This window comes from Mycteria americana, chromosome 1, assembly GCF_035582795.1.
Source record: "Mycteria americana isolate JAX WOST 10 ecotype Jacksonville Zoo and Gardens chromosome 1, USCA_MyAme_1.0, whole genome shotgun sequence".
Lineage (NCBI taxonomy): Eukaryota > Metazoa > Chordata > Aves > Ciconiiformes > Ciconiidae > Mycteria > Mycteria americana.
In genome coordinates, this window is record NC_134365.1 from 65,851,798 (window position 1) to 65,878,334 (window position 26,537).

At 40.9% G+C, this 26,537-nt stretch overlaps 1 protein-coding gene across 1 annotated transcript in view; it reads right to left on the reverse strand.

Moving 5' to 3' along the window:
* Positions 1–6,643: 6,643 nt before the first annotated feature.
* CHRM2 (cholinergic receptor muscarinic 2) overlaps positions 6,644–26,537 on the reverse strand; it is a 101,475-nt gene continuing 81,581 nt past the window's right edge. The window contains exon 3 of the mRNA XM_075491712.1: positions 6,644–8,336. Within this exon, the coding sequence (XP_075347827.1) occupies positions 6,897–8,297 (1,401 nt within the window). The 5' untranslated portion in view covers positions 8,298–8,336 and the 3' untranslated portion in view covers positions 6,644–6,896. The remainder of the gene's footprint in view (positions 8,337–26,537) is intronic.

Here is a 26,537-nt window from a genome sequence, read left to right on the forward strand (position 1 = left end):
GTTCCCAGTTTTACCATATGATTTTGGATATCACATACATGTAATGCATTCCCTTCTTTCTCACAATAGTATTTTCTTTTGAAGAAAAGAATGCGGTTGTTTTTTTATATAAATGAATAACAGGTTTTCCATACCCTTAAGTTAAAAAAAGTCTCAAGAAGAGATGAGGTTATTCCTCGTAGATAGAGCTTGAAGAGTAATTGGACATTCATCGTAGATATATTTACATTATAACCTTATCTGGACAGTATTACACATAATGTATTATTTTTTTACACACTCAAGATATGGTGTTGGTCATGTTAAAACACACTATCTAAAGGTATTTACAAACTGCTAGTCTCTAACTTACCAACCACCTCTGCAAAGTGGCACCAGAATTGAGGGATAAGATATAAGAAGGTCTGTTTTTACTGGCAACCATGGCACTCTCAGCAGTGTTTTTATTATTATTACTACTACTACTACCATGATGTGCTTCAGAGAAGGGCTGTCTTTGGGGTAGAGGTGTAGAGACAGGCTCCCAGTGTGGGCAGAAATCTCCCCCCCTCTCCACACCCTACATGAGCTGGGGGGAGCAGCAAAGCAATCCAACCATGACCTGTCTGTCCCTTCGCAAGTTAGGGCATGCCAAGCTTGTCCTCCTGTGCTGTCTTCAGTGCCGTCAGGTGAGACAGTCCAAACGTTAAACACTCAGCGAAATCCTTCCTTCCAAAGGCCACTGTAACACAGGCTGTGATCATACTGTCTCATGTACCACCCACAGCCGCTTCTCCCAGAGAGTCAGAGCACTTTGGGGCATCTCAAAGAAAACAGTTTTTGTGTGCTTCTTGGCAAGGACGGTCAAAAAAAAAACAAAACCAAGAAAAAAAGAAACTTACTATAAAAAGGTGAAAAAGAGTAGTTACCTAATGGCACTTTTCAGGTTATGCAAAGCTTTGGAACGTGAAAAGACATGAGAATTTGTTTCCCTTTATTCGTTAATACCGGAATAAAATGTGTATAACAAATCTACCCAGTATCCTGAAATAGGAGGCCTGGGAGGACTGATACATTTGTGCAACCCACTAGTTACACAATGTAGCAAAAGAGGCCATAGCAAAAGGAGGGAAGTAGAAATACAGGAGAAATAATTGCATTGGTTGTGGTAAATGATTCATGTCCAACTCAGCCTTGCTATAATTACATTCTTAGGCTTGGATTCTCAGTGAATACTCTGCTAGTAAGCACAGGAATGAAAGGGGATTCAGGGGAAGGGAGAGCTGCCTTACCATTGCACAGGGCATAAAATTAATCTGTGCATGTTGCTGCATGATATTCCACTACAAGAACATTCACTCTTTGCCACTATCCACTGTTGTTTCTAATATGGAGATGACAAAACCAGGGAAGAAGAGAATTGATTTGGCTTTGTTTCATGCAAGGGGTTTTTTTACTTCCAAATTAAAACCCATGCAGAAAGGATGTATGGAACTTCTCACTCCACACGATAGTTTGGGCTTCAGTGGAGGCAGATTTGCATGCTAGGGAAGACAATATTCTGGTGGGGTTAAAGAGTTACCAGCATTCACAGTGCCTGAAAGGCAAGAGAAACTGCACACCTGTAGCTGAAACACAGGTGACATACTTGTTAAAGTGAGGAAGGAGGAAAGCTTTTTGTCAAGACTGTGACAAAAGAGGAAAGACAGGCAGAGAAATGAGGAAAGAAGCCACAGCAAATTAAAGACCATCTCTCAACTTCCTTCAGGGAAAGATTTTCTATAAATAAAAAAAAAAGGCTTCTTAAAAGTCTAGAGCTCTTCATGATATACAAGAACAATAAAAGTGATACTGTATAGAAATCACATCCCTAGCAAGTGTCTCTAGACATGTTATATAAAACATCTGTAAACCCAGGGGTGAAAAAAAGCTTACTTCTTTTAAGCTTCTCAATTTTTCTACCAGTTGCACTGCTGTCAGCTGAGAGTACGGAGCCATCTAAGAGGAGATCTTTAAAAATATCAAAGGCTATTAGACTCCAAACCTACTACCTGTCAGCAAACAACCCCCACCCACAGGACCAGAGTTTGTTTTCCTGCTGTTTCTTTCCTAAGACTTTAGGTTCTTGCAAGAAGACCCCTGATTTGTCAAAAAAAGTAAAGATTTTTAGGAATTATTGTAAGGGAAGGGAGGGAAAACAAATATCAGCAGCACTCTACCTGCCCTCCCAGCTGCATCACGCCAGCTTTGCAGCATGATGGCTGTGAGGATGCTTTACCTATTTGGTCCTGCAAGGCCAGTGCCGGGATCAGTCTTGGGTAACAGAAGTGGCAAGGAGAGGTGCTGCCAATCTAGGTGAAAAATTCAAAATGTGCCACCTCAGCACCACAGGAGAAACCAGGAGCCATATCCACAGGCAGCACTGGGGCAGCTGTTGCATCCATAGGAATGAAGAACGGGGATCAAAATTGATCATAACTGGGGAAGAGTCCAGTGAGTTTACTAGCAAGCCCCACTGCAAAGCAGACACATGAACACATTTGAATCCATCAGGAGATGAAACAAACAAAAATATGACCATCTCCTCCTGCCCCTGTCCCACCAGGGATGGCCAGGAGCAGCTGGGACACCCCGAGGGTTTCCTCACCAGTGTGTTTGCTGTTCTCACCACAGCCACACTCGGTAAAGACGCCTCCTCTTGTCAATATGTTTTCCTCCATCAGAAAAATATAAAACAGAGGGCTGATAGATTTAGCACTTGCTTTTGTCCCCTTCGTGCTTTGTGGATGCCAAACAACTGATCCCTGGGGTCCATTTGAACACTTCCATCCCCATGAGCATTTGTGAGGCAAAAAAAAAAGAAAGAAAATCTGAGCTATTTATTTGTGTTTGTTGGCTTTGGACTATTTTTCATCAGGCAATGTTCAAACACTTTGCTGTCTCTGAATGGATCCTCATGATTACTAGTAAATCAAATGAAAATCCCAAACTGAAGGCTGACAGAAATTTTTCTTAGGTTTTGTCCTCATTGGAAAACAGATTTCTCAACTCCAGCTTTTTTTCTTTTTTTCTTTTTTTCTTTCTTTCTTTCTTTCTTTCTTTCTTTCATTCTTTCTTTCTTTTTTTTTTTTTTTAACCACAAGTGTCTTTAATACTCAGAAAAGGAACTCAATCCAAAAGGATTGACATATCTTCAGGCTGTTGTTCTCTCCCTGGAGAGTAAAGGTAGGGCTGGCCTGTGACAGTACAAGTCACTCTCCGTGGATACGCCGCCGTAACAGATCCTGCTGCAGCAGGGCTGCTGTCAAGGGTTGGTTGGGCCTTTTCAGTTTTAGCCTGTTTCTGGAAATAATTAAGAGGAAGAAAAGGAGAGGGCAAGAAGTGCTAACTACAGTTTTTTGTTGGTTTGCTTTGGTTCTTGTTTGTTTTTTTTTTTTTTTTCTCATGAGTCACCTGCACAGTTTGCTCAATTTCTATGTGAAACGAAAGTGGCCAGCGCAGCACATGGTGTGGATGTGCCGCTGGGATCCTCTGGCCAAACCCAAGGTGAAGTCGTGGCAGCACCAGCAGCAGGGCCACCTGGGGCCTTGGGGGCGACGGGGCGCAGGTGACAGCCGGGAAAGCTGGAGGAGGTACTCAGGGAGCGCTGCTCTTCAAGACCGACATCTACATCTCGCAGAACTATCACTCAGAAGGGAAGTGAAACCTGGTGAACGTGGTTTGGGACACAAAGGAAAGACATGAGAGCTCAAAAGATGTTCAAAAGAACAAATTATTTTGCGGCTCTGAAAGATTATCCCACTTTTTGTCTTACTGAGCCACAACCAGCTGAAGACCCAAGAGGTTCCCAGTATCTCAGGGCAGGATCTGCCTCTGGGACGGGGCAGTGTCATGAGTAAGTGTTGGCTCTGCACCTCCCACCAGCTGCCAATGAGCGCAGTACAGACACAATCCCATGCAATATCTTGAATGTTAGATGATTATTTTCCATGTATATAAACCATGTTGGGGTATGTGTTTGCATGCCTGTGTGTACATGTGTAGGTGCATTATGTCATCTATTTTAACATTGTTTAATTGTCTATGAATGTGGATGTACCATGGAAATAGTTTTTCATTGAACTGATACAAGGTGGAAACACACAGGATTGTGTGCCCTGCAAGCCTTGTCCCTTGGGATCACAAATGGGGGTGGTGCTAGGGATAAGTGCTAGAAAGCTTCAAACTGAAGGTTTTTCTTTTTTGTTTGTTTATTTCATGAATGCGGGCCCCCAAATATTTTTTTTCCTGCATGGTATTTTGAGTGTCGTGACATTACATGATTAAAAAGTATATTTGTAATCTGTATCTTGCACTTCTTAACCTGCAGAAGTGTCCTTAGCTGTTAGAGGAATTCATAATTTATGAACAAGTGACAGCTTCAAAAGTCAGAATAAAGGTTTTGCACACCTGCTGGAAAACTGGAGTTAAAAGATTAAATAAGAATATACAAACCATTAATTCCCAGTTTGAGTACCTGTAGTATTGATACCCACAGCACTTGCTGAAAGAAAGAAGCAGGTGTGTTTCTTTTATGAAACTTTTCTAAAGAAGTAAGATTTAGAAAATGAACAGTTTTCATTTTATCTTTGGTTTTTATCTGGATTTTTTAACACTGTAAGAGAATGAATGATCTAGAAATGATCATGTAAGTCTTTCCCTTGACCTGTCAAGATAAGTCTAGTGAATGTAGTTTTGAAAGACAAGCAGCACTCAGTTTTGCAGGCCTTATCATTGAGTAATTCTTTTTTACAAGCAGGAAGATTAAAATAGTGATAGTAAATATAACTCAGTGAGTGAGGGTTGCAAAATTAGATACTTGGCTGCATGGAGATACTTAGATATATTAGGATGAAATCACTAGGGGTATAAAATCAATGAATGTGTATTAAGACACATTAATCCCGAGTTTAATGTGGCCTTAATTTACTGCAGTTTAATCCTCCTCATTTTCACTTTCTGCTAGGAACTTGTACTTCAAAACATGAAAATTGTCATATTGCCAAAGTGCTTTGACACTGTGTTCCAATAAGCTTGTCAAATGTAAAACTTAAGTCTGCAAGATTAATTTCTCTGTAATCTTGAAGGCTGCTATTTTGAAGAGCATTTTGGAAGACTCTAATGTGTTAGCATGAAATAACAGAATGATTTGGTGTCCCATTTGGTAGGTGGCTTTCACTACAGAATACAGTTTCTCAGGACACTGTCTATGCAGCAAGCTACTTTTTTGGGTAACAAAATCTGTAGGTGTACCTTCACTAGTGCCTGGAAGTTAGAGTTACTAAGAAGGAGGTAACTAGAATATGCATAACTCAGAGACAGTTGCTGTTTTCAGTAATCTGATACACTTTGTCCTGTCCACACAGTGCTTAGTTGTGCTACAGTAAATATCAAATATTGAAATCGTAAATTCTTTGCCAGGCAGAAAGAATCTGAATTTGAGCTGGTGTGGAGTAGCAGATAATATATGAACTTGACCCCTGCCAGCCCCCAACCAGACTATTTCAGTATCTGGTTTTGTGTAATCATGGTTTTCCTCTCTGCCTTTTTATTAGCGTTATCCCTTGGTTTACAGTCAAAATATTGCTCCCAGCTGCTACAAAAGGCAACGTAGCCAATATCTTTTCCACAAAGTAAACATCTTGTCCAGGATACACCCAGGAAGGACCCTGGGTTCACACTAAGTGCTTAAGCAGAGCTTGATCCATGAGGGCACGTCAGTCCGTCTTATTCTTTTCCTCAATAAATGAGTGTGAATCATCTTTTGACTGGTCAAGAGCATGGCCATCTAATAGTAACTATTCATTCAGTGGAGCCTCAGCATACCACTTCATCTGTGCGTACAACTTTAAAAGGAAGTAACCTCAATTTTCCTAGTAATAACCTTGTTTCTACTCTTCAGCTGAGGCCCTTTGTTTGGCCACCATGGTGGCTGACTGGATGAGACCTTTGAATTTACAACTTCTTTGGATATTCAGTCTTCGTGCCCTGGTACAAAAAGGAAGAAAACGCTGATGGAGGTAAAAGACAAATCCACGGGTGGATGTTATATGACAAACAAAGTGAACAAAATTGTCAGAAAAGCTTTGGTTTATATGGATGCTGAAATAGTCTTGGGATGTAGCAATCTGGAAAAGACTCCTTTTTTCACTTTTATCTTGACATGGTGAAATCAAGGAACAAAAGCCCCTAGAAGGGGCAAATGGCAGACTTTGAATGATACACAGGTTAGGCAATGGTTATGTGTTGAGCATAAGTACACTTTCAGAACTGATCAGTTTTGGAAATGGTATAAACAACATAAATGGTATAAACAACATAAAATAACTTTCATCGTGATTTAGCTAACATTATAGTTCTTACATGACAGTGACAAAAAAGCTTTAGACAACTTTGAGCTTTAGAAACCTTCTACCATGATTCATTTGGATTATGTAATGATCTTCCAAACTCCTATGCCTCTTCCACACAGTTATTGTTAAAATTCCCTTTTTTTTTACTTAGGTGAAGACACATTAAACGCACACAGAAAAAAAAAAAAAGAAAAAAAAAAGAAGAACAAGTATTTTACACAGAATGACCAAAAATTGTAGACTCTAAAGCCCTTCTGCAGAATACTCTCAGAAAGCAAGGAACTGTACCTCCAGTCCACATACTTGAATAATTCCTCAAACCTCATGTCCTCAGGATTTATTTTCAATAATTAAAAAATATTTTTAAGTGTAGTTCTCAAGGGTGGAGCTGATGCCCCATGTCAGTATTTCCACTAACATCCTGGATTGCACGTTCTGCAGAAGAGCATAAAGTGCTATGGCATTTTTTTTTTTATTTAATTTGGAACTTCTTCACCCTTTCCATTATTATTTTTATTATTATTTTTACCTTGTAGCTCCTATATTCTTGTAATGACACATAAGAAGGTGCTTAAAGGTCTTCTTGAAAGTAGCATTGCAGAGCGCATAACAAGCAGGGTTGATGGTGCTGTTGATATAACAGAGCCAATAACCTATGGTCCATACAGTGCCGGGGATGCAGGATGTGCAGAAGCTGTTGATGAGCACCATCACGTTGTATGGGGTCCAGGTGATGATGAAGGCCAGGAGGATGGCCAAAATAGTCCTTGTCACTTTTTTCTCTCTAGAAGGAGGTGGTTTCTTTTTGGCAGGCTGCTTTGTCATCTTGACGATTTTCCGGGCTACACTGTTCTGCTTCTCCTCCCCGTTGGTGCCTACAATCTCCACAGTAGTGTTGGTGGGGGCGCAGCAGTCACCCTTTTGGGACTTGGTGACTATCCTGATGCATGTCAGCTTGGAGGTTTCCACTTTGAGATGGTCTTGGGAGGCAGAAGCCTGTCTGGCATCTTTGGCAGCTTCATCCTCTTTCATGTTGGAAGCGACCACACTGACAGAGGTGGAGTCGTTGGAGCTCTCCTTCTCCTCCCCTTGAACACAGTTCTCCGTCACAGTCCCTCCAGTGGTTTTTCCATTCTGAATTTTGCTGTGCTCCAACCCATCCCCACTGGTTGGGATGTTGTTATTGTTTGGTTTCACTATTTTGCCTTGGACAAGGCTAGGGGAAACTGTATCTTGGTTTTGGGCAGCTTCCTTTTTCCCTTTCTTTATCCGACTTTTACTGGCTTGAGAGATTTGCCAGTAAAGGACAGTCATGATGATAACAGGCAAATAGAAGGCTGCAATGGCAGTGCCAAAAGTGACGGCAGCGTTGGAAAAAAACTGGATGTAGCAGTCCCCATCTGGGACAGTCCTTCCTCCCACAATGAACTGCCAGAAGAGAATTGCAGGGGCCCACAGGATGAAGGACAGCACCCACGCAGCTGCAATCATCATGCCTGCCATCTTAGTGGTCCGCTTTACAGGGTATGTCAGAGGCTTGGTGACACAAAAGTATCTGTCAAAGCTGATGATGAGGAGGTTCATTACAGAGGCGTTGCTGACCACATAGTCAAGAGCCAGCCAGAGGTCGCACACCACAGGCCCTAAGGGCCAGTAGCCTATCACAGTGTAGAGGGTGTACAAGTTCATAGAAAAGATGCCAATGATCAAGTCAGCGCAGGCCAAGCTGAACAGGAAATAGTTGTTGACAGTCTGTAGGTGCCTGTTGACTTTGATTGATACCATGACCAGGATGTTCCCAATTATGGTGACTAGACTGAGAGACCCTGCTACCAGGACAATGAAGACCACCTCAACAGTTTTATAGGGGCTCTCCAAAGCCATCACATTTTCAGTGGAAGAGTTTATGTACGTTGAGTTATTCATTTCTGTTCTGCTAACAAGATACCCAATTATCACTTAAGCCTGCAGAGGAAAGAAAACAAAACAGATACCGTCACGAAATTAGTCCCTGTGCCTTTAGGAAATGGATCCCAGAAAAACTACTTGGAAAAAGTTTAAAGGTAGAAGATGTGTGCAGAAGGACCAGTCAGCTTTGGCTAATGAAAACACCTTGCAACATACAATATCCCCTTAAGAATAACATACCAAAAGGATGCCTCTAAATATGTGACAGACACAACATTTGAATACAGATCTAGAGTTCTAAGTTCTCAGATGCATTTTTCTCTTTGTCCTGTTATAAACCTAATAATGACTTGAACATTTTGGAACCAGATCTGCATATTGATTTCTTTCCTACCAACAAAATAGTTCACTTTGCTCATTTCAAACCCTATTCCAAATAAAAAAATCCAGTCCTGAGGGTATACCATTCTTATAACCCAAGGTGAAGATGTGATTTACCAGGAGCCAGATCACACAACGGTGACTTACGTTTGCATCTTTCCTTCATGTTCCACCTGGGTATGCTTCTGTGAGGTTTATGGAACAAGTTTGTGTCATGTCTCCCTCTAATTTTCTTACACTGCAGTTACTTTTTTGTCAAAGCTTGCAAAGATTTTGGCACTGCATCAAATTAAAATTATTGGTCTGCTAATAAACAAAAAAAGGGTAGGGCTGTTGAAATCAATAGAATTAGTAAACTCGCCTCAGTTGAGCATCTGGCTATCTAGTTAGATGTGTACAATTTTTTTTTTTTTTTCATTTCAGTGAGATTAAAGTGATTTTTTTTACATCCTCTTGACTATTTGTACCTGGAAAAAGGCTTGTTGTTTGTTTTTTTTTAACATGATAAGGTTATCTCTTGATGCTTGCTTGCTTGTACTTTCCTCAGTTTTTCAAATCACAATATTTTTAATCCGTATCACATAAAGCTACGACAAAAGGTATGAAATGAATAGCAGGGTAATGGTAAAGAATGAAACAGATAAAAATCAGTTCTGTTTATACACAGCAATTATTTTTGTGCCCTGTATAGCCTACCAGCAGTACTCAATAAATAGTAATTAAACTACTAGCAATATACATTTGATAGAAGACCAAGAAAACAGCACATGCTTTTGCCTTAAGGATATAGACTATCCTTTTGTGCATCTGCTGGAAGTCAATAGAATGCACTGGAACTGTACAGCCAGCCTCTGAGCGCTCATTATTTATGAGCTGTGCTCAAGGGATTATTGAGGCATGAAGGCCAGCTGTGACAGAGAAGTTAGGTTGTTTCTAATTGGAATATTCTCCTTTTTTCCCCACACATAGGGCACCACTTCTTTAAGACAGAGCTTCTAAATGTGGGGGTGCAATCAAAGAAAGACAAAAAGTTCAGTTATGCTTGGCTCCGCCATACATCAGGGATTAAGGAATCTTTCTCTGGCCCCTGTGACTAACCTGCTGATGCACAGAAATATACAATCCATGTCACTTTAATGGAGCAATGCATTTTCACTGTCATTTCATCGCTGCATATTTTCTTTCAGATGCAAAAGGAAGAAGATGATGTAAAATGTCGTCACAACAGCAAAACCTCTTCTGACCTCTAAGAAAAATAAGCAAGTCTGTCTCTGTGGAAAAGTCAAAATGCTATACCAGGGTAAAGGTTTTCTGTCTAGGCAACTTTGTAATCTTGTAATTTATACTTAAAGAAATACAACTGGCAGAAGTGGGGCTCATACATTTGTCTTTGCTTTTAAAAACAGCTAAGATTTGTTTGCCAATTCCATGTTGAAGTGAACACGTGGATAAATACAGGAACATAAGGCTAGACAGATATTTTTTCCTACTATCTATTCACAGGTACATCCCTAAAATCCTTGGGATCAGGTTCAAGAGAACAAAGCTGTGAGGAGGAATGCATTAATTAAATATGTGTTTTGTACAGTAAGAATAGGCTGAGGGGAATATAAAAGAATTTATACTCTGTGCAAAAAATAGACAGGAGAATAGCCCAGACATCTTTAATATATAGGACTGTCATTTCAGCAATTCACTGTGTGTTTTTCACCCAAAGCTTCGCAGCTGGGGACATGGCTATCCAGTTAGATGTGTAAGATATCAGTTTTTTGGGACAAGCTAAGAACTTCTCGCAAGCAGAATTGTTTATGAACATTCTTGACAGAATGCCTTTTTGATGAAAAGACAAAATAACTCACAGAGATGTATTGATTTCAAAAAAATTTCAGCTGAAAAGAGTTTGTGATCCAGGGCTCTGCAGCTACCTTTGGTGACAGAGAGTGAGAGGAGGAGCAAGGAGGGAAGAGAGTGAGAGGATCAGAGCCGAAAAAATTGTGCTTTATGGTAAGAAAACAAATGTTTCTCTAAAATTTCATTTTGACAAAATGTTCAGTGGTTTTGCTTTCATTCCACTGAAGAACTAAAATTAATCTTAAGACCTTAAAACTTGTTGTGAAACCAAATTACCATCTCCCAGATAACTTTATACCTAAGTCTTTTCAGCTGATATTTTTACCCAGTTCCAGTGGAAATATTGGTAATTCAGTATAAATTCCCTTGATTTTATTATCTCCAGTGCAAGGAGCTGGATGAGAGCTAAAAGCTAATTTTACTTGTTAGGAATAGGATTTCACTGTGTTCTTTTCAATGGAAGCAAAGCAGAGGAGTCCCTTTCGCAGTGATCTCTCTTTGCACAAAACTTCCCTGTCATGAGAAGGCTGGTAGTTCTGGATTGCAAATTACATTGACAGTTATGGCTTTCTTAGGTATGGAGAAACATACCTGCTATCACTCCAGTAAAATCTTGCATCAATATGATTGTAAAGTGAACCAGGTTTTGCTGTGTGTGTTGGTGAGAAGGTATAGGGTGGAGAAACATTTGATTGCGACTGACATATATCATTGCTGCTGATAGTACTACCATTATACGAACAGAGACAGAGGTATGCATGCTTTCTAATCCAAGACCCTCTGAAATCTGCTGGACTCTTTCCTGTAGGCTCCAGTAGGGTTTGAATCAGGCCTGTACCGAGGTTTCTGTTTCTTATTGTGGCCACTTGCTCCCTCGGTACAGGACTGCCTGTGGACTACTTTTGTTTTTGTCATGCCACGGAGCCCATCTCTCCTGCTGGAGAGGCAGTTGTTATGGGAACAGATGTTATTCAGATGTTATTCATCAGGCAGACCTACAGGGCAGAGGCATTTTAAGGTAATATGACCTCCCGTTATGAGAAGTACCAGATCTTATTCTTGAACAAACAGAGCTCTCCTCTGCAAGCCCATGGGTGTTTGTGTGAGTTGCACAATATGGCACTGACTCCCGTGGGCTACCATAATTTATCCTTGTATACTAAGTGCATTCTTTCTAAACAGAGAATACCCAGAAAAGGCAAGAAATTTCTCTTGTGACCTGAAAACCAACCAAGTTCATTTTCTGAAATATATTTTAAAATATATATGACTTTGTGGAACGCAAACACCATAATCACTGCATGGAAAATGTCCAAAGCCAAGAAATCCACATATAAAATAATTAATTGTTTGATATTTGATATGTAGTTGGGAAACATTTCCAGTGCAGTAGTTTCTCCCCTCTAAAGAATTACTTCATAGTGCTGAAAATCATTCCCTTCCCTTCTCTTGACTAGACAAGGGTTTGAGGCAGAACAGGGGGATTTGGTGGGCTACATGGTATGCGCACTTTTGGCCTGGTGTGATGCCAGGTCTTTTTGCAGTGCGTAGTAGACAGGCAGAAGCAGGGCATGGGTGGGTTGACCTGGACCCCCATTACCACTTGCAAGGAGAAACGCAGTCCAGGCTAGCATAGGCTGGAGTAAACCTTCACAGAGCATGCTGGCAGCCATGGTCTGCTTTGCTTTCCTTCATTTACCTCCCTGGCAGTCACTGGGAACAGCAAAACAGGGTCTGATGGGTGAATTCTGTAAGCTGGTTCCCTGTAAAAGGGAACCGTGGTGAGTGTGAGGAAGCAAAATGATGCCATTGAGGGTATTCGTCCTGTTCCATCGCAGACCCTGAGGAGGAGGCCTGCAGAAATGGGAGGGAAAGGAGAAAGGACAAGGACTGCATGTCACACTTAGGACCATGATCCTCAAACAGGAGGTACTTAGGTATTACATCCTACTGACTGTGCTTTCCACTTGCCCTGGCAGGATCCCATCCCTTTGGTGCAGATGGATCTTGTAGCAATCATTGTAATTTTAAATTTAGAATATATCTCCAACATCTGTCACAAAACAGACTATGGAAATGTTGTATATATTGAAAAAATGGCTGATATGCCATGCCTGTCAACATCTGTTAGACAAATCCTTCCTCTGTATTGTGCATATTGCCAGGTTAAATATGGTAAGGATTTAATGGCTTCTTTGAATCCTCTGAAACCATATAAAGGTCGAGACATGAAAGAGGCAACAAACGCTCTGTACCTGAAAGTTATACTTGTGATTTAAATGGGATTACCCAGGAACCTATGTGCATTGCTACTCTGAGCACTTTTCAGCATTCAATTATCAAACAAAAGTAAAATAGACTTTTTAAACTTCTCCTCTTTGATCCAGTTCCCCCAGCCCAAACCTATGTAAAATGGATTTGATTTTTGCTGTAGCCATAATATTTTTTTTTTTCCTGAACCGATTTTGATCCTGAACTGCACTGGTTTTGATTCTAAGTTCTTTCCTGGCACCCTTTAAAGCCACAGTGTGAAAAAAGGGAGAGAAAAAAAACCCCTAAACCTGTGACAAATACACTAGGCACATTAGTCAGAATTTATTACAGACTTAAGAGAGATTATAGGTCTAGTCTGGGCATTTGGTAAAAAATAACATTTCAGAAAATTCCTAAATATCAGAAGACTAAAATCTTCATCACATGGTTGAAACTAGAAACATCTTTGCAAAGTGTTACTGCCTTGGTGTGGTCCAGTCTTTTCATTTTCATGCACTTTTGTTTTTCTCAATCAACTCATGTCCTAAAAAAAAAAGATATTCTGTGGGCCTGTCTGGATCTACTTTTCCCCATCTCATCATGAAGGGTACCTAAGGGCAAAATAAACAATTTCTGCATATATCTTGAAACAACAAGTAGATCAGATTGTAGAGCATCAACAAAAGCAGACTAACACTGTGCCACTAAAAACAATTGAAATAAAGCAAAAATAAAAATACTCCGCCAAAAGCAGTAGGGAACTGTACATGAGTAGGTGGCAGTGCTGGCATCAACATTGCTGCCTCAGTGCTATTGTTAGGGACTGATGATTTGTACAGCTATTAACTACATCTTACTCACTGCTGTTCTAATAGTCTAAAACTGGTAAATATAGTGCCATGAGCCCAACTGGTTTGTATTCAAAATCATAAAATCATAGAATCATTTAGGTTGGAAAAGACCTTTAAGATCATCAAGTCCAACCGTAAAACTAACACGGCCAGGTCTACTGCTAAACCATGTCCCTAAGTGCCACGTCTACACTTTTAAAAACCTTTTTTACTTTTTTAATACCTTTTTAAATACACGTCTACATCTTTTAAACACCTGCAGGAATTGTGACTCAACCACTTCCCTGGGAAGCCTGTGTCAGTGCCTGACAACCCTTTCACTGAAGAAATTTTTCCTAATATCCAGTCTAAACCTCCCCTGGCGCAACTTGAGGCCATTTCCTCTTGTCCTATCACTTGTTACCTGGGAGAAGAGACCGACCCCCACCTCTCTACAACCTCCTTTTAGGCAGTTGTAGAGAGCCATAAGGTCTCCCCTCAGCCTCCTTTTCTCCAGGCTGAACAACCCCAGCTCCCTCAGCCGCTCCTCATCAGACTTGTGCTCCAGACCCTTCACCAGCTTCGTTGCCCTTCTTTGGACACGCTCCAGCACCTCAATGTCTCTCTTGTAGTGGGGGGCCCAAAACTGAACACAGTATTCAAGGTGTGGCCTCACCAGTGCCGAGTACAGGGGCACGATCACTTCCCTAGTCCTGCTGGCCACGCTATTTCCGATACAAAATCACACAAGGAAAAATATAGGCAGTATATACAAAAAAATACAATAATCTCTTTAGTTTTAGGAAATAACCAAAAAGAAGCAATTTTTCCTCAAAGGTCTGGATAATTATGTATTTCTACTATATTGGTACTGTTGTTGTTATTACTACTATTGTTATGCTGATAGTCACCCACTGGTACTAGGGCACTTAATCTATTATCTTCCTGTAAGTGTAGTTTTGGCTGCAGATATGTCTTTGTTTTTCAGGACCTGTGTAATCAAGAGAGAATTTGCATTTGGTCTTTGGGCAGCTGACATCATTCCAAGTTAAATTCTGCATCTTAATGCATTGGCAAACCTGAAAAGTATGCTTAATAGGCATGGTTTTATCTAACTGGTTTTGATCCACAAAAAGGGATTTTTTACCTCCTGGGCTTGAGGAGATAACTTCACTCACGTGCCTCCTTATTCTTGCTAGGATTGTATATAAAGAACCCTTGGTCCCAAACCAGTGAGCAAATAGCCAAGTCTCTTGGTGAAGTTATGGCAACATTTTTCTTTGCACTCTGGTGGAACTGTGTGACATGGTTGCCCATATGGTAAAAGTGACTGAATACAATGGTCCATATCATTCCTTCTGACTCCTACCTGCAATACTGTGCACATCAGCTTGTCAGAGGCGCTTACATGCTGGAGGAAATTTGCAGAATGGCAACTGAAAAGGCAGAGTGTTTCACCACTACATTTCAGGCAAAGTAAATAGTTCAGGACACTTTTGCTGTGGAAAGCTAGAATAGCAATTTTTTTTCCTTTTTCAGGTAAGCTGTGAAGTGTGTGTGTGGGGGGTCTGGAAATCTAGTTACTAAGATCAAAAGAATTTTATAACCCAGAAATCAGAGAACAAAGTAATATTTGGTCTATGGAGTATGAAAGGCAAAACGGAGCTTTTACTGAAGCATCCCACAGTTCACTCTAGAGGGTTGAGTTAAATGGAGAGGATCTCCATCTAGGGGCACAAAAAGGTAGCTACCACATAAAGCAGGAATTTCCAGCAGTAGCATGGCTTCAATGTGTGCTGAAAATTTAGGTGCAACTTAAGTATCTCTTAGGTGGATGAGCCCTTATTTTATTACAATTTACATTTTATTATGATTAAGGAGCAGGTATATAATTTGATGAAATTCTGAAACCATTACAATTAGATATTCTTGTAGCAGTCTGAATACTGAGGTATAATTAGACTGGGGTAGCCAGTCTAATTATACACATGCTCAGGCCTGAGTTTACCCACTGCAACCAGTATTATTTAGTCGTCACTTTAGGCATGATCCAACTCAAAGTGTAGTTTCAGAGTAGGTCGTAAATGGGTATGAAGAGTGACTGGTGTCATCAAAAGGGACTAGCTCATGCCACACACACATTCCATCAGTGGACTTATGCTGATTTCCACTTGCAGAGGATACAGGCTAGCTAGAAAAGGGAGAGCAAAGTGACAGATTTCAGTTTTCCCTCCTTGCGCTGCACCACTATTGCTGGAAGTTGACTGAAGCTCCTCGCACCAGTCAACCCCAACAAGACAAGTTTTATCTGTCTATAACTATCTTCTTCAAGCACTTTAGATAAAATACTCATACCAGAACTCAGCCTAAAATTATATCTATCCTCAGCCCTGGGAAAGGTTCCCTCAGCAGAAAAGTTATTTAAGCTTCTGTTAAGATTGAATTGAAGATCATTAGATTCCAGGATATATTCTCTGACGAAACAGTGCCGTGATAGGTAAGTACTCCCTCTGCAGCCCAGCGTGGATTGGAGGCACAGTACTTCATTATCCTCGTATCAGCTATCATGCCTGTGCTATTAAATAGAAAAACCTTATAAGAGCTACTCAAAGTCCCTGGGTGACAAGTGGCAAGGCTAGGGAAAGAGGAGAGCGTTCAGAAGGCTGACTGAAACAGCTCACGGTTTGTTCTGAATACCTGGAGCTAATACATAACAGAAATGCACCTCTTATTTAAAACCTGTACAGGTAGATCTAAAAAAAAAAAAATCCCAAACAGAAAAATCAAACAAACAAAAAAGCAAAACCATACTCTTTCTGTTTTTTCCTGGTTTAAATGATTTTTTTTCTGCCAAAACCTGAAGGAATATTGGTGATGAAATAACAGAGAACCATAATACAGTACAGGGGGGTCTCTCAAAGAACCGCTGATTAACCCCCTCAACCTTGCAGAGTCCAGCAAAGATGCTGTGATATTTCAGTGAATCTCTGCAAATCCTTCCAAGTCATGGACGTCCTTTTGGGACCCTGAATAAACCCATGGGGACTCTTACTGTTCCTCAGAGATTTTACAGCCTTCGGTAGTGTCTCTGACAGGCATATTAACATACTGAGGGCCCAAAGGGACTCTTACTGAAGTTAAAGAAAATCTTTCCTTTTCCCTTGGTTGGAAATGGTGTTAGTACATTGCTTTTGTCAGTGATTTCCTTATTCGCTCACTTATGATTTAGCACACTCACTTGTGATACCTCTAGATGATCCTCGAACTTGCTTTGGAAAGTACCCAGTTTCTTTACTTGGCAAATGCTTTTAAAATTCTTGTAAGTCCATCATGGTCACTCTTACATGAGGTTCTCAAGAGCTTGAAAATCTAGTCTGTTCTGCTTCTGTGTCCATTAATCTTGAGGATTTTTACACATCTTCCATTTTACTTAACAGCTTACCTAAGATGTAGATTAGAAGCACAGAGAAGAAAGCTGACTCAGATATAAAAGGAGCTGGCTCAAATTCCTTGCAAGAATTTAAGCATATATTGAACTCAAGTTCAAACTTGTTCCTGAGAGGGCAGCTAAGTCTTTTCTTATGCTTGTATTTCTGCAGACTGCATTTAAGACAGTGATAGTGAAAGAACCTAATTAGCTCTTTACCTTACCAGAAAGGAGTGGTACCTAAATTCCCAAATCAGAATCCAAGCCCATTCTGCAGTCTGAGAGAAGTCTGTTTGTAAAAGATGGAAAGGTGCTAAAAATACTTAATAAAACGTTTGTAAAATATTTGAAAATCTGAAATGAAGTGTTTGCTACAGCTAATTGTAAACATGTATATTACAGCTATGAATGTTTACTGTGAGCCTGCATGATCATTTCTCCTTTTGTGGACACAGAACCTCAAAGATTACATATTCTTTGCCAAAGGAAGGAAATATTTATTTAGCAGTTTTTCTGCAGCATTTATGTTCACTGTTACTACGTTATTACAGGCTCTCTAAGTCTCTGACTGTGTTATGTTTCACTAAATGACTGCTACCTACTTTAATTACATACACTGTAGTTGCAGACTAATTACATTTTTACTCCATTACAGGTTTAAGAAATCCATGTCTAATTCTGGCTCTGATGCATGGCTCCAGATATTGGTCTCAACATGCTGCAGTTACACTTAACAATGTAAAATACCTTAGCTTTGCATATGAATAATTCGCCATGGCATTAGGAGAAGCCCCTATCCTATGTTAAACAAGAATGTAATGTTTAACAAGGTTAACTTAATAACAGGAAATTGGTGGTCTTGTCTCTGACCATGTACCTTGTGTTTAAAATATATTCAGCATTGCTGGGCCAGGAAGACTAAAATGCATAAGCAAATATTCTCAAGCTATCTGCTCATTTTGATTTTTAAAGAGACATTGCAAAGGTTGTTCACAAACTTTGACCTCTCTTGCATGTTTGCAAAAAGAAACTAATTGGAATATTTGAAATGCAAGGTTTCAAAAGTGCTAAATGGAACTATTTGAAACCAAAACTATTAAAAGCCTGAGGGGCATTAACTAACACAGGACAGAGAAGAGCAGGCAATTATTGTATGCATAGATCTGCACTGTGAGGCATGAAAAGGCTACACAGAATACTGTCCCTAGCTGCAATGCTTCAGCTCAGCTTCTCCCTCATGGGAGTCAGTTTACTATGATTACTAAACACAAAACCTTATGCCCCTGGTCACAGGAAGTGCTTGGACACAGGTGTGTACAGAAAATACTGTTATCCTACATGGGATTTTCAGACTGATCTTGCCACTTCAGCAATGAAGTCTATGAGATACAGAGCTTCCACAGGGTGATGGTGATGAATATACCTGATGACACTTGCACATTTCATTCTAATTCAGAGATGAGTTTAAAAAAAAAAAAAAGAAAAAAAGAAACACTTTTAGGTCTTGAGACAAATAGGTTGATTTTAAAATTCAGACTTCTAGAGACCGTGCCATTATAGTTTACTGGATGGGAATCTCTTTCACAGCAGAAGCACCACGTCAGCTTTACCTAGAGTGCTGGCAGAGTGACTTGACTTGTATGAAGTCAGTTGCTCTCCCATTTCTGGTATTGAGGATCTCAAACTATTTTCATTAATATCTTGAATTTCCATAATTATGTGTAGATTACTCATTCCTTTGCTTTGGCAGGCTTAGCTGTTATTGTCTGCAAGTTTGCTGTTTCCACTTCCTCATCTCAGACCACCTTTCCACAGCAAACATGTCCAAGGAGGAAAAGACTACTAACTAATACATTTTGTTTCCTGAGGTTTTACTTTACCCTCATCTTCTGCAGTCACCTACATGGTCCAGTTCTCTCCGTCTAATTCCATCTTTACTTAACAACTCTTTAAACTGGGACTTGATGGTAAACTCACGGGAAGGGAAATACTATCTAGATAGGAATACTATCTAGTAATGTACTTGGGAAACAATCTCCTCCATCAAACTGCTGAGTCCCTGGGCTGTTGTGTCTCAGATTAAATCCCTCCAACTGTGCCTTCAACAGCAGCGGAATCACTCAGCAGTGACTACTGCGTTGCAACGTGCCTCCACGCAGCACAAACCTATTTGATGGGCACCAGTACATGCCTAAAGACAGACATACAGACACCACCTAGTGGATGAGGGAAAGGCTGTGGATGTTGTCTATCTAGACTTCAGTAAAGCCTTTGACATGGTCTCCCACAGCATTCTCCTGGAGAAACTGGCTGCTCATGGCTTGGACGGGTGTACTCTTCGCTGGGTTAAGAACTGGCTGGACGGCCGGGCCCAGAGAGTGGTGGTGAATGGAGTTTACTCCGGTTGGCGGCCGGTCACAAGCGGTGTTCCCCAGGGCTCGGTGTTGGGGCCAGTTCTGTTTAACATCTTTATCAATGATCTGGACAAAGGGATCGAGTGCACTCTCAGTAAGTTTGCAGACAACACCAAGTTGTGTGGGAGTGTTGATCTGCTGGAGAGTAGGCAGGCTCTGCAGAGGGACCTGGACAGGCTGGATGGATGGGCCGAGGTCAACTGTATGAGGTTTAACAAGGCCAAGTGCAAGGTCCTGCACTTGGGCCACAGCAACCCCATGCAACGCTACAGGCTTGGGGAAGAGTGGCTGGAAAGCTGCCTGGCAGAGAAGGACCTGGGGGTGTTGGTTGACAGCTGCCTGAATATGAGCCAGCAGTGTGCCCAGGCGGCCAAGAAAGCCAATGGCATCCTGGCTTGTATCAGGAATAGTGTGGCCAGCAGGAGTAGGGAAGTGATCGTGCCCCTGTACTGGGCACTGGTGAGGCCGCACCTCGAATCCTGTGTTCAGTTTTGGGCCCCTCACTACAAGAGAGACATTGAGGTGCTGGAGCGTGTGCAGAGAAGGGCAACGAAGCTGGTGAAGGGTCTAGAGCACAAGTCTGATGAGGAGCGGCTGAGGGAACTGGGACTGTTTAGCCTGGAGAAAAGCAGGCTGAGGGGAGACCTTATCGCTCTCTTCAACTACCTGAAAGGAGGTTGTAGAGAGGTGGGGGTCGGTCTCTTCTCCCAGGTAACAAGTGATAGGACAAGAGGAAATGGCCTCAAGTTGCGCCAGGGGAGGTTTAGACTGGATATTAGGAAATTTTTCTTCACCGAGAGGGTTATCAAGCATTGGAACAGGCTGCCCAGGGAAGTGGTTGAGTCGCCATCCCTGGAGGTATTTAAAGGACGTTTGGATGAGGTGCTTAGAGACATGGTGTAGTGGTGGTTTTGGCAGTGTTAGGTTTATGGTTGGACTCTATGATCTTAAAGGTCTTTTCCAACCTACATGATTCTGTGATTCTGTGATTCTGTGATATCAGGAGGTGTGGGGCAAGAGAAAAGAGAAAATAAATGGGTTGAAAGCAAGAGGAAGGAAATGGGGACAAGACTGAGGTGTGAATGAAAAAGAAAGGAAGTTAATGAGGAGAAAGCAAGAAAGAGTGACTGCAAGAGAAACAAAGAGTTCTGTGAGAGCATTCACCTGGGCTCTTTGAAAAATATGAATGAATTTCTACAACCTATAGATGAAAAGACAATTTATATGGTTTGCAGTTCTCCTGACACTTCCTATTTTTCAATGAAATAATTTTTTTCTTTTCTGTTAGAACTGAATAACAACAAAATGAATATTCTTTAAAATTTATTTGAACACTGGTGCCCTTTTTTACTCTTCATCTCCCTTCTCCCCAGCCAAAAAGAAATAAACAAACACATGAGCAAAACCTCCTAAATAAAATCCCTTCAATTCTATCTATTGAACCAGGCCAATTTTCATTTTGTTTTGAACTGCTTCTTTGAAACAGTGGAACATTTAAAACAATAGGAAAATTATTTACAAACATTTTCGTGCAGCTCAAAAAAGCCTTATGTTTAATTGCCATCCCTTATTGCCTGTTTTCAGTAGAAATTCCTCACTGATCCTAGTTTCAGTTCCTGTCCGTATTATCCCATGCCAGCCCACGGACAGATCGGCTAGCCTTCCTTCGCATCTTGTGCATTGAACGGTATTGTCGAAACAATACTGAAGTGACTTGAAGATCTGAAATCTCACTTTCAATAGTCATTCAAACATTTAATTTCCTAAATCCTGCTGCCATTCACTGAGACTTGGCCTCCATAACCTCTTTGGAGAAGAGAACAGAAATGATTTTTTTAAAAAGTTACCCTTCTTTCCCTAATTAGGAATTCCAGTGTATTCAATTTTCCTATAGAGATGATTTTTTCCCCTGTAGATTGCTTTTGTTGTTTCCTGTGCTTTTATTTATGTTGTGGACATGAACTTATTTCCTGTTTGCCCTGTCATTCTTTTCTTGCTCAGTTCTGCAGCAAAGCCACGACTTTGGGTCTGGGATGATTAGCAATCAATTCCATGATGGGTCTGCCTCCAAAAGGTATGAGATTCAGATAATTGAGCAGGATTCAGATGTTTATCTCCTGGTAAAGCTGGCATTTCTCATAGGGTTTCTGTATTTCTGCCTGTGATCCCTGGGGAATGCGAGTCGTGCAAAATTACAATGGAAAGAAATTACATAAAGTAAGCAACGAAGGGAAACTGACTGAACTCCGGGGCCCCCCAGGGCCTGGTGTCCAGCACACCGCGTCCCTGCTGTCTCAGCTGAACTGGCAGAGGCACAGCTCGGTGCTGTGGAACAGCCGTGGCTCTCCATGAAGTCATGTCCTGGGAATCCGAGTTGTCTTGGTATCTTCTTTTCCCCACTCCTGGTTGTATCACTAAGTGCTGCCTCTGCATCTCCTCTCCTTAACAGCAACGCTCCTCCCTCAGATCTTTGCAGTGGCTCTGCTGTAGGCAGAAGCAGGATCTGATCTGTAGCCTGTGTGTCTGGGACAGACCCACATCACTCATCTCGTTCATTCCCTTTTCATTTTTCCTTGCTACCTAGTGCAGCACCTGCTTACCCTTCAGCCTCTCTGGTCTTTCTCATCTTGTCCTCCACCTCTCTGCTGTTCAGATCAGTCTTCTGGCTATCATTTTGCTTAGGCTGCCCTGTGTTGTTTTTCTCATCTTCTGGTCTAACAGTTACTTCCTTTGCTGGCAGTGCTCAACTCCCATTTCTCTGAGCACTTTGAAATGCAGAAAGGCCAAAAAGATTCATGCAGTCTCATATAAACCTCCTAGAGGGTATAGCAGGAAGCGATGCTGTAATGACACACTACGGTGCTGCCCTCCCACTGGAAATGAATATTGGGTGAGGCTGATCAGTGGCTCTACCAGACAATTTACAGAAATAGTCCTAACCTTCACCAGCTTTTCTCTGAAGTTTGTAAGAAACTGATATGTCAGCACTGACTCTTCCAAAATCATGAGAGCCAGTTTTGCTCCCTGTTTGAGAATTATCAGTGGGCAGAGTATCCTTTATATAATATCCTTTATGTAAGAGAAGTAATGAAACTTGTTTTGGATGAGAAATGTAGAAGACCCGTGAGTGGAGAATCAGGAGACGTAACCAGTCAGGACTAAGGTGGTTTGCAGATCTGTGTGTTTGATTATGAAATGAATCAGACCCATCTGAGCAGGAATTGTTTTTAGTAGGTATGAAGAGTGGTGTGTTGTGAGGGTAGTTTGAAGGGACGACCTTACAACAGCAGAGAAGTTACAGTATATTTTTAACAATGTGAAAGTGTCCAGTACTAGCAGAGCAATAACAGGGCTGAGTGAAACAGAAAATAGTAACTATATCTAATTTATGCACATATAATACATAATTTTGTTAGATATAAAATGTATGTGTATGTTCAATTACTTCTTCATAAGCAAATTACACCAACACGGTCACTGCACACAGTAGCAGTGAGCCCCCCCAAGTGGGAAGGTAGAATCAGATGGGAGAAATGATTTTCCATTGCTCAAGCTTTCGGTTCTCTGCAGCTCCCAGAGTTTGAGGCTGAACAAAGACTCAATAACGCCATGCTGATTTGCAGATGTCGTGTATTCCAGTCATATATGCCTTGTGATACTCTTTGAGAAGTCTGTGGCTCAAAGGCGCATTTCACAGCTCCTTGCTCTCAGTCACTCACACTATAAGCCTGTGACTTCAAAGGGACATCTGAAAGGAAATGTTTGGAGGAAAAAAAAAGAGAAAGATTGTCTGCTTGTCCCTTTTTTTTTCTGCTCATGATATAACAGGCTTAAGATACTTCGGTATAACTGCTTCTCAGTGGGTAATTTCTTCCTTCTTACTTTACAAAGACCACTAAAAGAAATTGGCAGTGAAGAAGAAAACAGCTGTGTGATCCCAGTCCAGATGCTGTCATCTTAGAGTGGGCTTGTCAAAGAGCAGGCAAGCGACTTTCCATCTCTAAGCAGGCTCCTTGGGTCGAGCTGGAACGATGTCCAAGATAGTGTGTCTCAGACTTTTTCATATCAGGACTTTCAGTAGTAGCATATGCAAAAGCATATACTGCTCCCTGCTGCATATCCAGTCATAAAGTAAGTAAGAAGAGTCTCTGAGGGTTGGTGGTGCCCTTCCAGGCTATAGGCAACATCACTAAAATGATGTTTTATCTTGTTTCTGAGTGCAAATGAGGTTCAGTTCTAAATTCAGTCCCCTTCAAGGCTTTAAACATGTTATCCATAACATCAAAGCCCTCCATATAAATGAAGTCCTGAATGGCTTTCATAAAGTGTCTAAAGTGTATCTTTTTGTTTTTTGGGGTGTGTGTGTGTGTATAAAACTACATGTAAAGTAGGATTAAATTCGTTTTTACATTTTTAATGAGTTAATTTGGGATCTTTTTGTTTTAGTCTGTGATAAGCAACGCAATCACATTGAATGGCTGATGCACTGAACGACACTGAATGGTTAAAATACAGACACTCTTGTTTGTAGAAAGACATAATGGAGGGATTTACAGTCAGGTTAATATTTAACCTCTTAATCTTTTTAATGGTATGGCTGGAAAATGCCCTTTAAATTTAATTATCTGCTTCTTTACGTTTACTACTTTGCAAATGAGTATTTAAAAATGTCAGTCATCTCTCTTTACAGAGATCTGTAATAATTTTGTATCCACTCATAATGACACTGGTCATCCTAAGCAAATGCCACTCAACCCACCATGCCACTGACAGCATCATTTATTCTTTTCTTAATGGTCTGAAATCTGCATATCTCAGACCATGTAATTCAAGGGATAGTGTGCTTTCCCCTTTACTCCACCATATATTAGAAGCATTTAAGATTTTAATAGATTATGGTTTTGCATCTAAATGAAGAGCAGTACCATCGCTGCTTCATTTTCATCAACAATCTTGCTTATGCTTCTAAGACCTGACACAGGGATGTCTCAGTTATCCACAAAGGCTGGAAGCAGGCAAGGGACAAAAAAATGTAAGGGATGTGGAAAAATACAGGACAATTCCTTACTTATGTCTTACACAGAAGTGTATTAATTCTTTCTTTCATTTTCTCCAAGGTAGGTATTGCAAATGCATAATCCATTTAGATCGAAGATAGCACATTTGGATTGCATCACCTGTGCAAAGAAGATCAAGCATCCAAAAGACGCCATTCCCAAATAACAAATTATATCTAGTAATAAGACAAATGTCTTTTCTAGCTATTCCTGCTGGGTCTTGTGATTTACTTAATTCATACCCCATACTTCTGCACAATCTGTTTATAACCGAACATAGTAACACAGTTATTTTCAACTACAGGTTTGGCAGAGAGATTAAGAGAACTGCACTCTTACACTTTTTCTGGGAGAGTCTCTTCTTGCTGCCTTGTAGTCTTCACAGGTGAAGGGGGTTTGTCGCTTTACATCAATGGACTGGTTTAGTGCTCCAGATAGTGAGAAACTGATGCAATTTACCTTGAACTAAGCAGAGCCAATATGCCTTAAACTCCCATGTAAATACACATGGACTTCAAACACAAATAGAAATTTGAGTTTCAGGCATTCTAGCAAATTTGTCATGAACCTGCTGCACTTAGCTTGTGATACCTTCTGTTCTTTCAATACTGGGAAACAGGGTGATGTTTGAGAACAAGTAAATAGTGATCCAGTCTATTCTGATGCAAAGAGTGTACTGGTATTTGGCTGAGAATAAAGACGATGTAGTAAAAAGGGGAAAAAGCTCATAGGTTTCGTAGTTTCTCTTTTGCAATTTGTGATGCACATTGTGCTTCTGTCGTCAGAAAATGGTTCAATGTCCCTGTGTTTGTTACTGTCAGTGTAAAAATAAAGCTTATGTATTAAATTTGGATGAGTGAGCCAAAAGTTTTGGTTTTGCAAGGCTCTATACAGGAAGTGACAAGAGGTGTTTGAGATTTTTCTGTTTCTGAAAAGAAAGTTCATAAAGTTGTTTTGAGACTTACAAGCAAACCGACGAAGGTATTAGTATTAATGATGGGGAATGCCAAGAAGTATAGTGCTTCACTTTAGATAAATGATTGTTAGGATGCTCATATATGACTTTCTCCAGCATATGAATTCAAGACTGCTCATAACGATGTGTCATTTCTTGTTCCTGGACAGCCAAGACACACTGTTTAGGGCTTCCTCTCTTATTGCCTCGGAGCCCAGGAAAGGGACTATGGAAAGTCTCCTGGGACAAAAGCTAAATGAAAGCTCTTTCCAGCCTCAAAAGAACATCTTGAATACGAGCTTGCCATGAATAAGGTATGTTTGTCTCTCCCTACCCAGGCAGGTTAAAACCAGTGCTGAGGTTTAAGAAATGTTTTGAGTTCTTGTGAGGTTTTTTTTCTAAACGCTTTTGTCAGCTATGAGAGAATCAGCCCACATGATTTTGCCTCGCCAGCCTGAGTGGTTAACGCAGTTCTGACTCTGATGGGACTGTTTCCTTCAAAGTGAGAAACTGGTGACATAAGGCAACTACTTGCTAGTGAAATTCCTTTATTTACGGGAGTCCTTTCTGTTTCCCTCACCAGGACTGAGCACTAACAAAGTCTGTCCCTGGCAGACACCCTGCAGGGGCCTCTGTGCCCCAGAAGCCCTCTCCTTGATTTCCACAAAAATAATGTTGAAGCGATATCCATCTCCCCCACCTCCAGTCCAGGCACAGCCTCTCATTACCAGCTCAGCCCTTGAGACTGCAGCTAGGGAAGTGCATCACATTGTGTATTTTTCCCCCTGTATACTCTGCAACTGGGAACCTTGGGGAAGGACCTCACTAGCTGTCCTGGTTTCAGCTGGGATAGAGTTAATTTTCTTCCTAGTAGCTGGTATAGTGCTGTGTTTTGGATTTAGTATGAGAATAATATGATAACACACTGACTGTTTTAGTTGTTACTAAGCAGTGCTTATACTAGTCAAGGACTTTCCAGCTTCCCATGCTCTGCCAGGTGCACAAGAAGCTGGGAGGGGGCACAGCCAGGACAGCTGACCCCAACTGACCAAACGGCTATTCCATACCATAGGACATCATGCTCAGTATA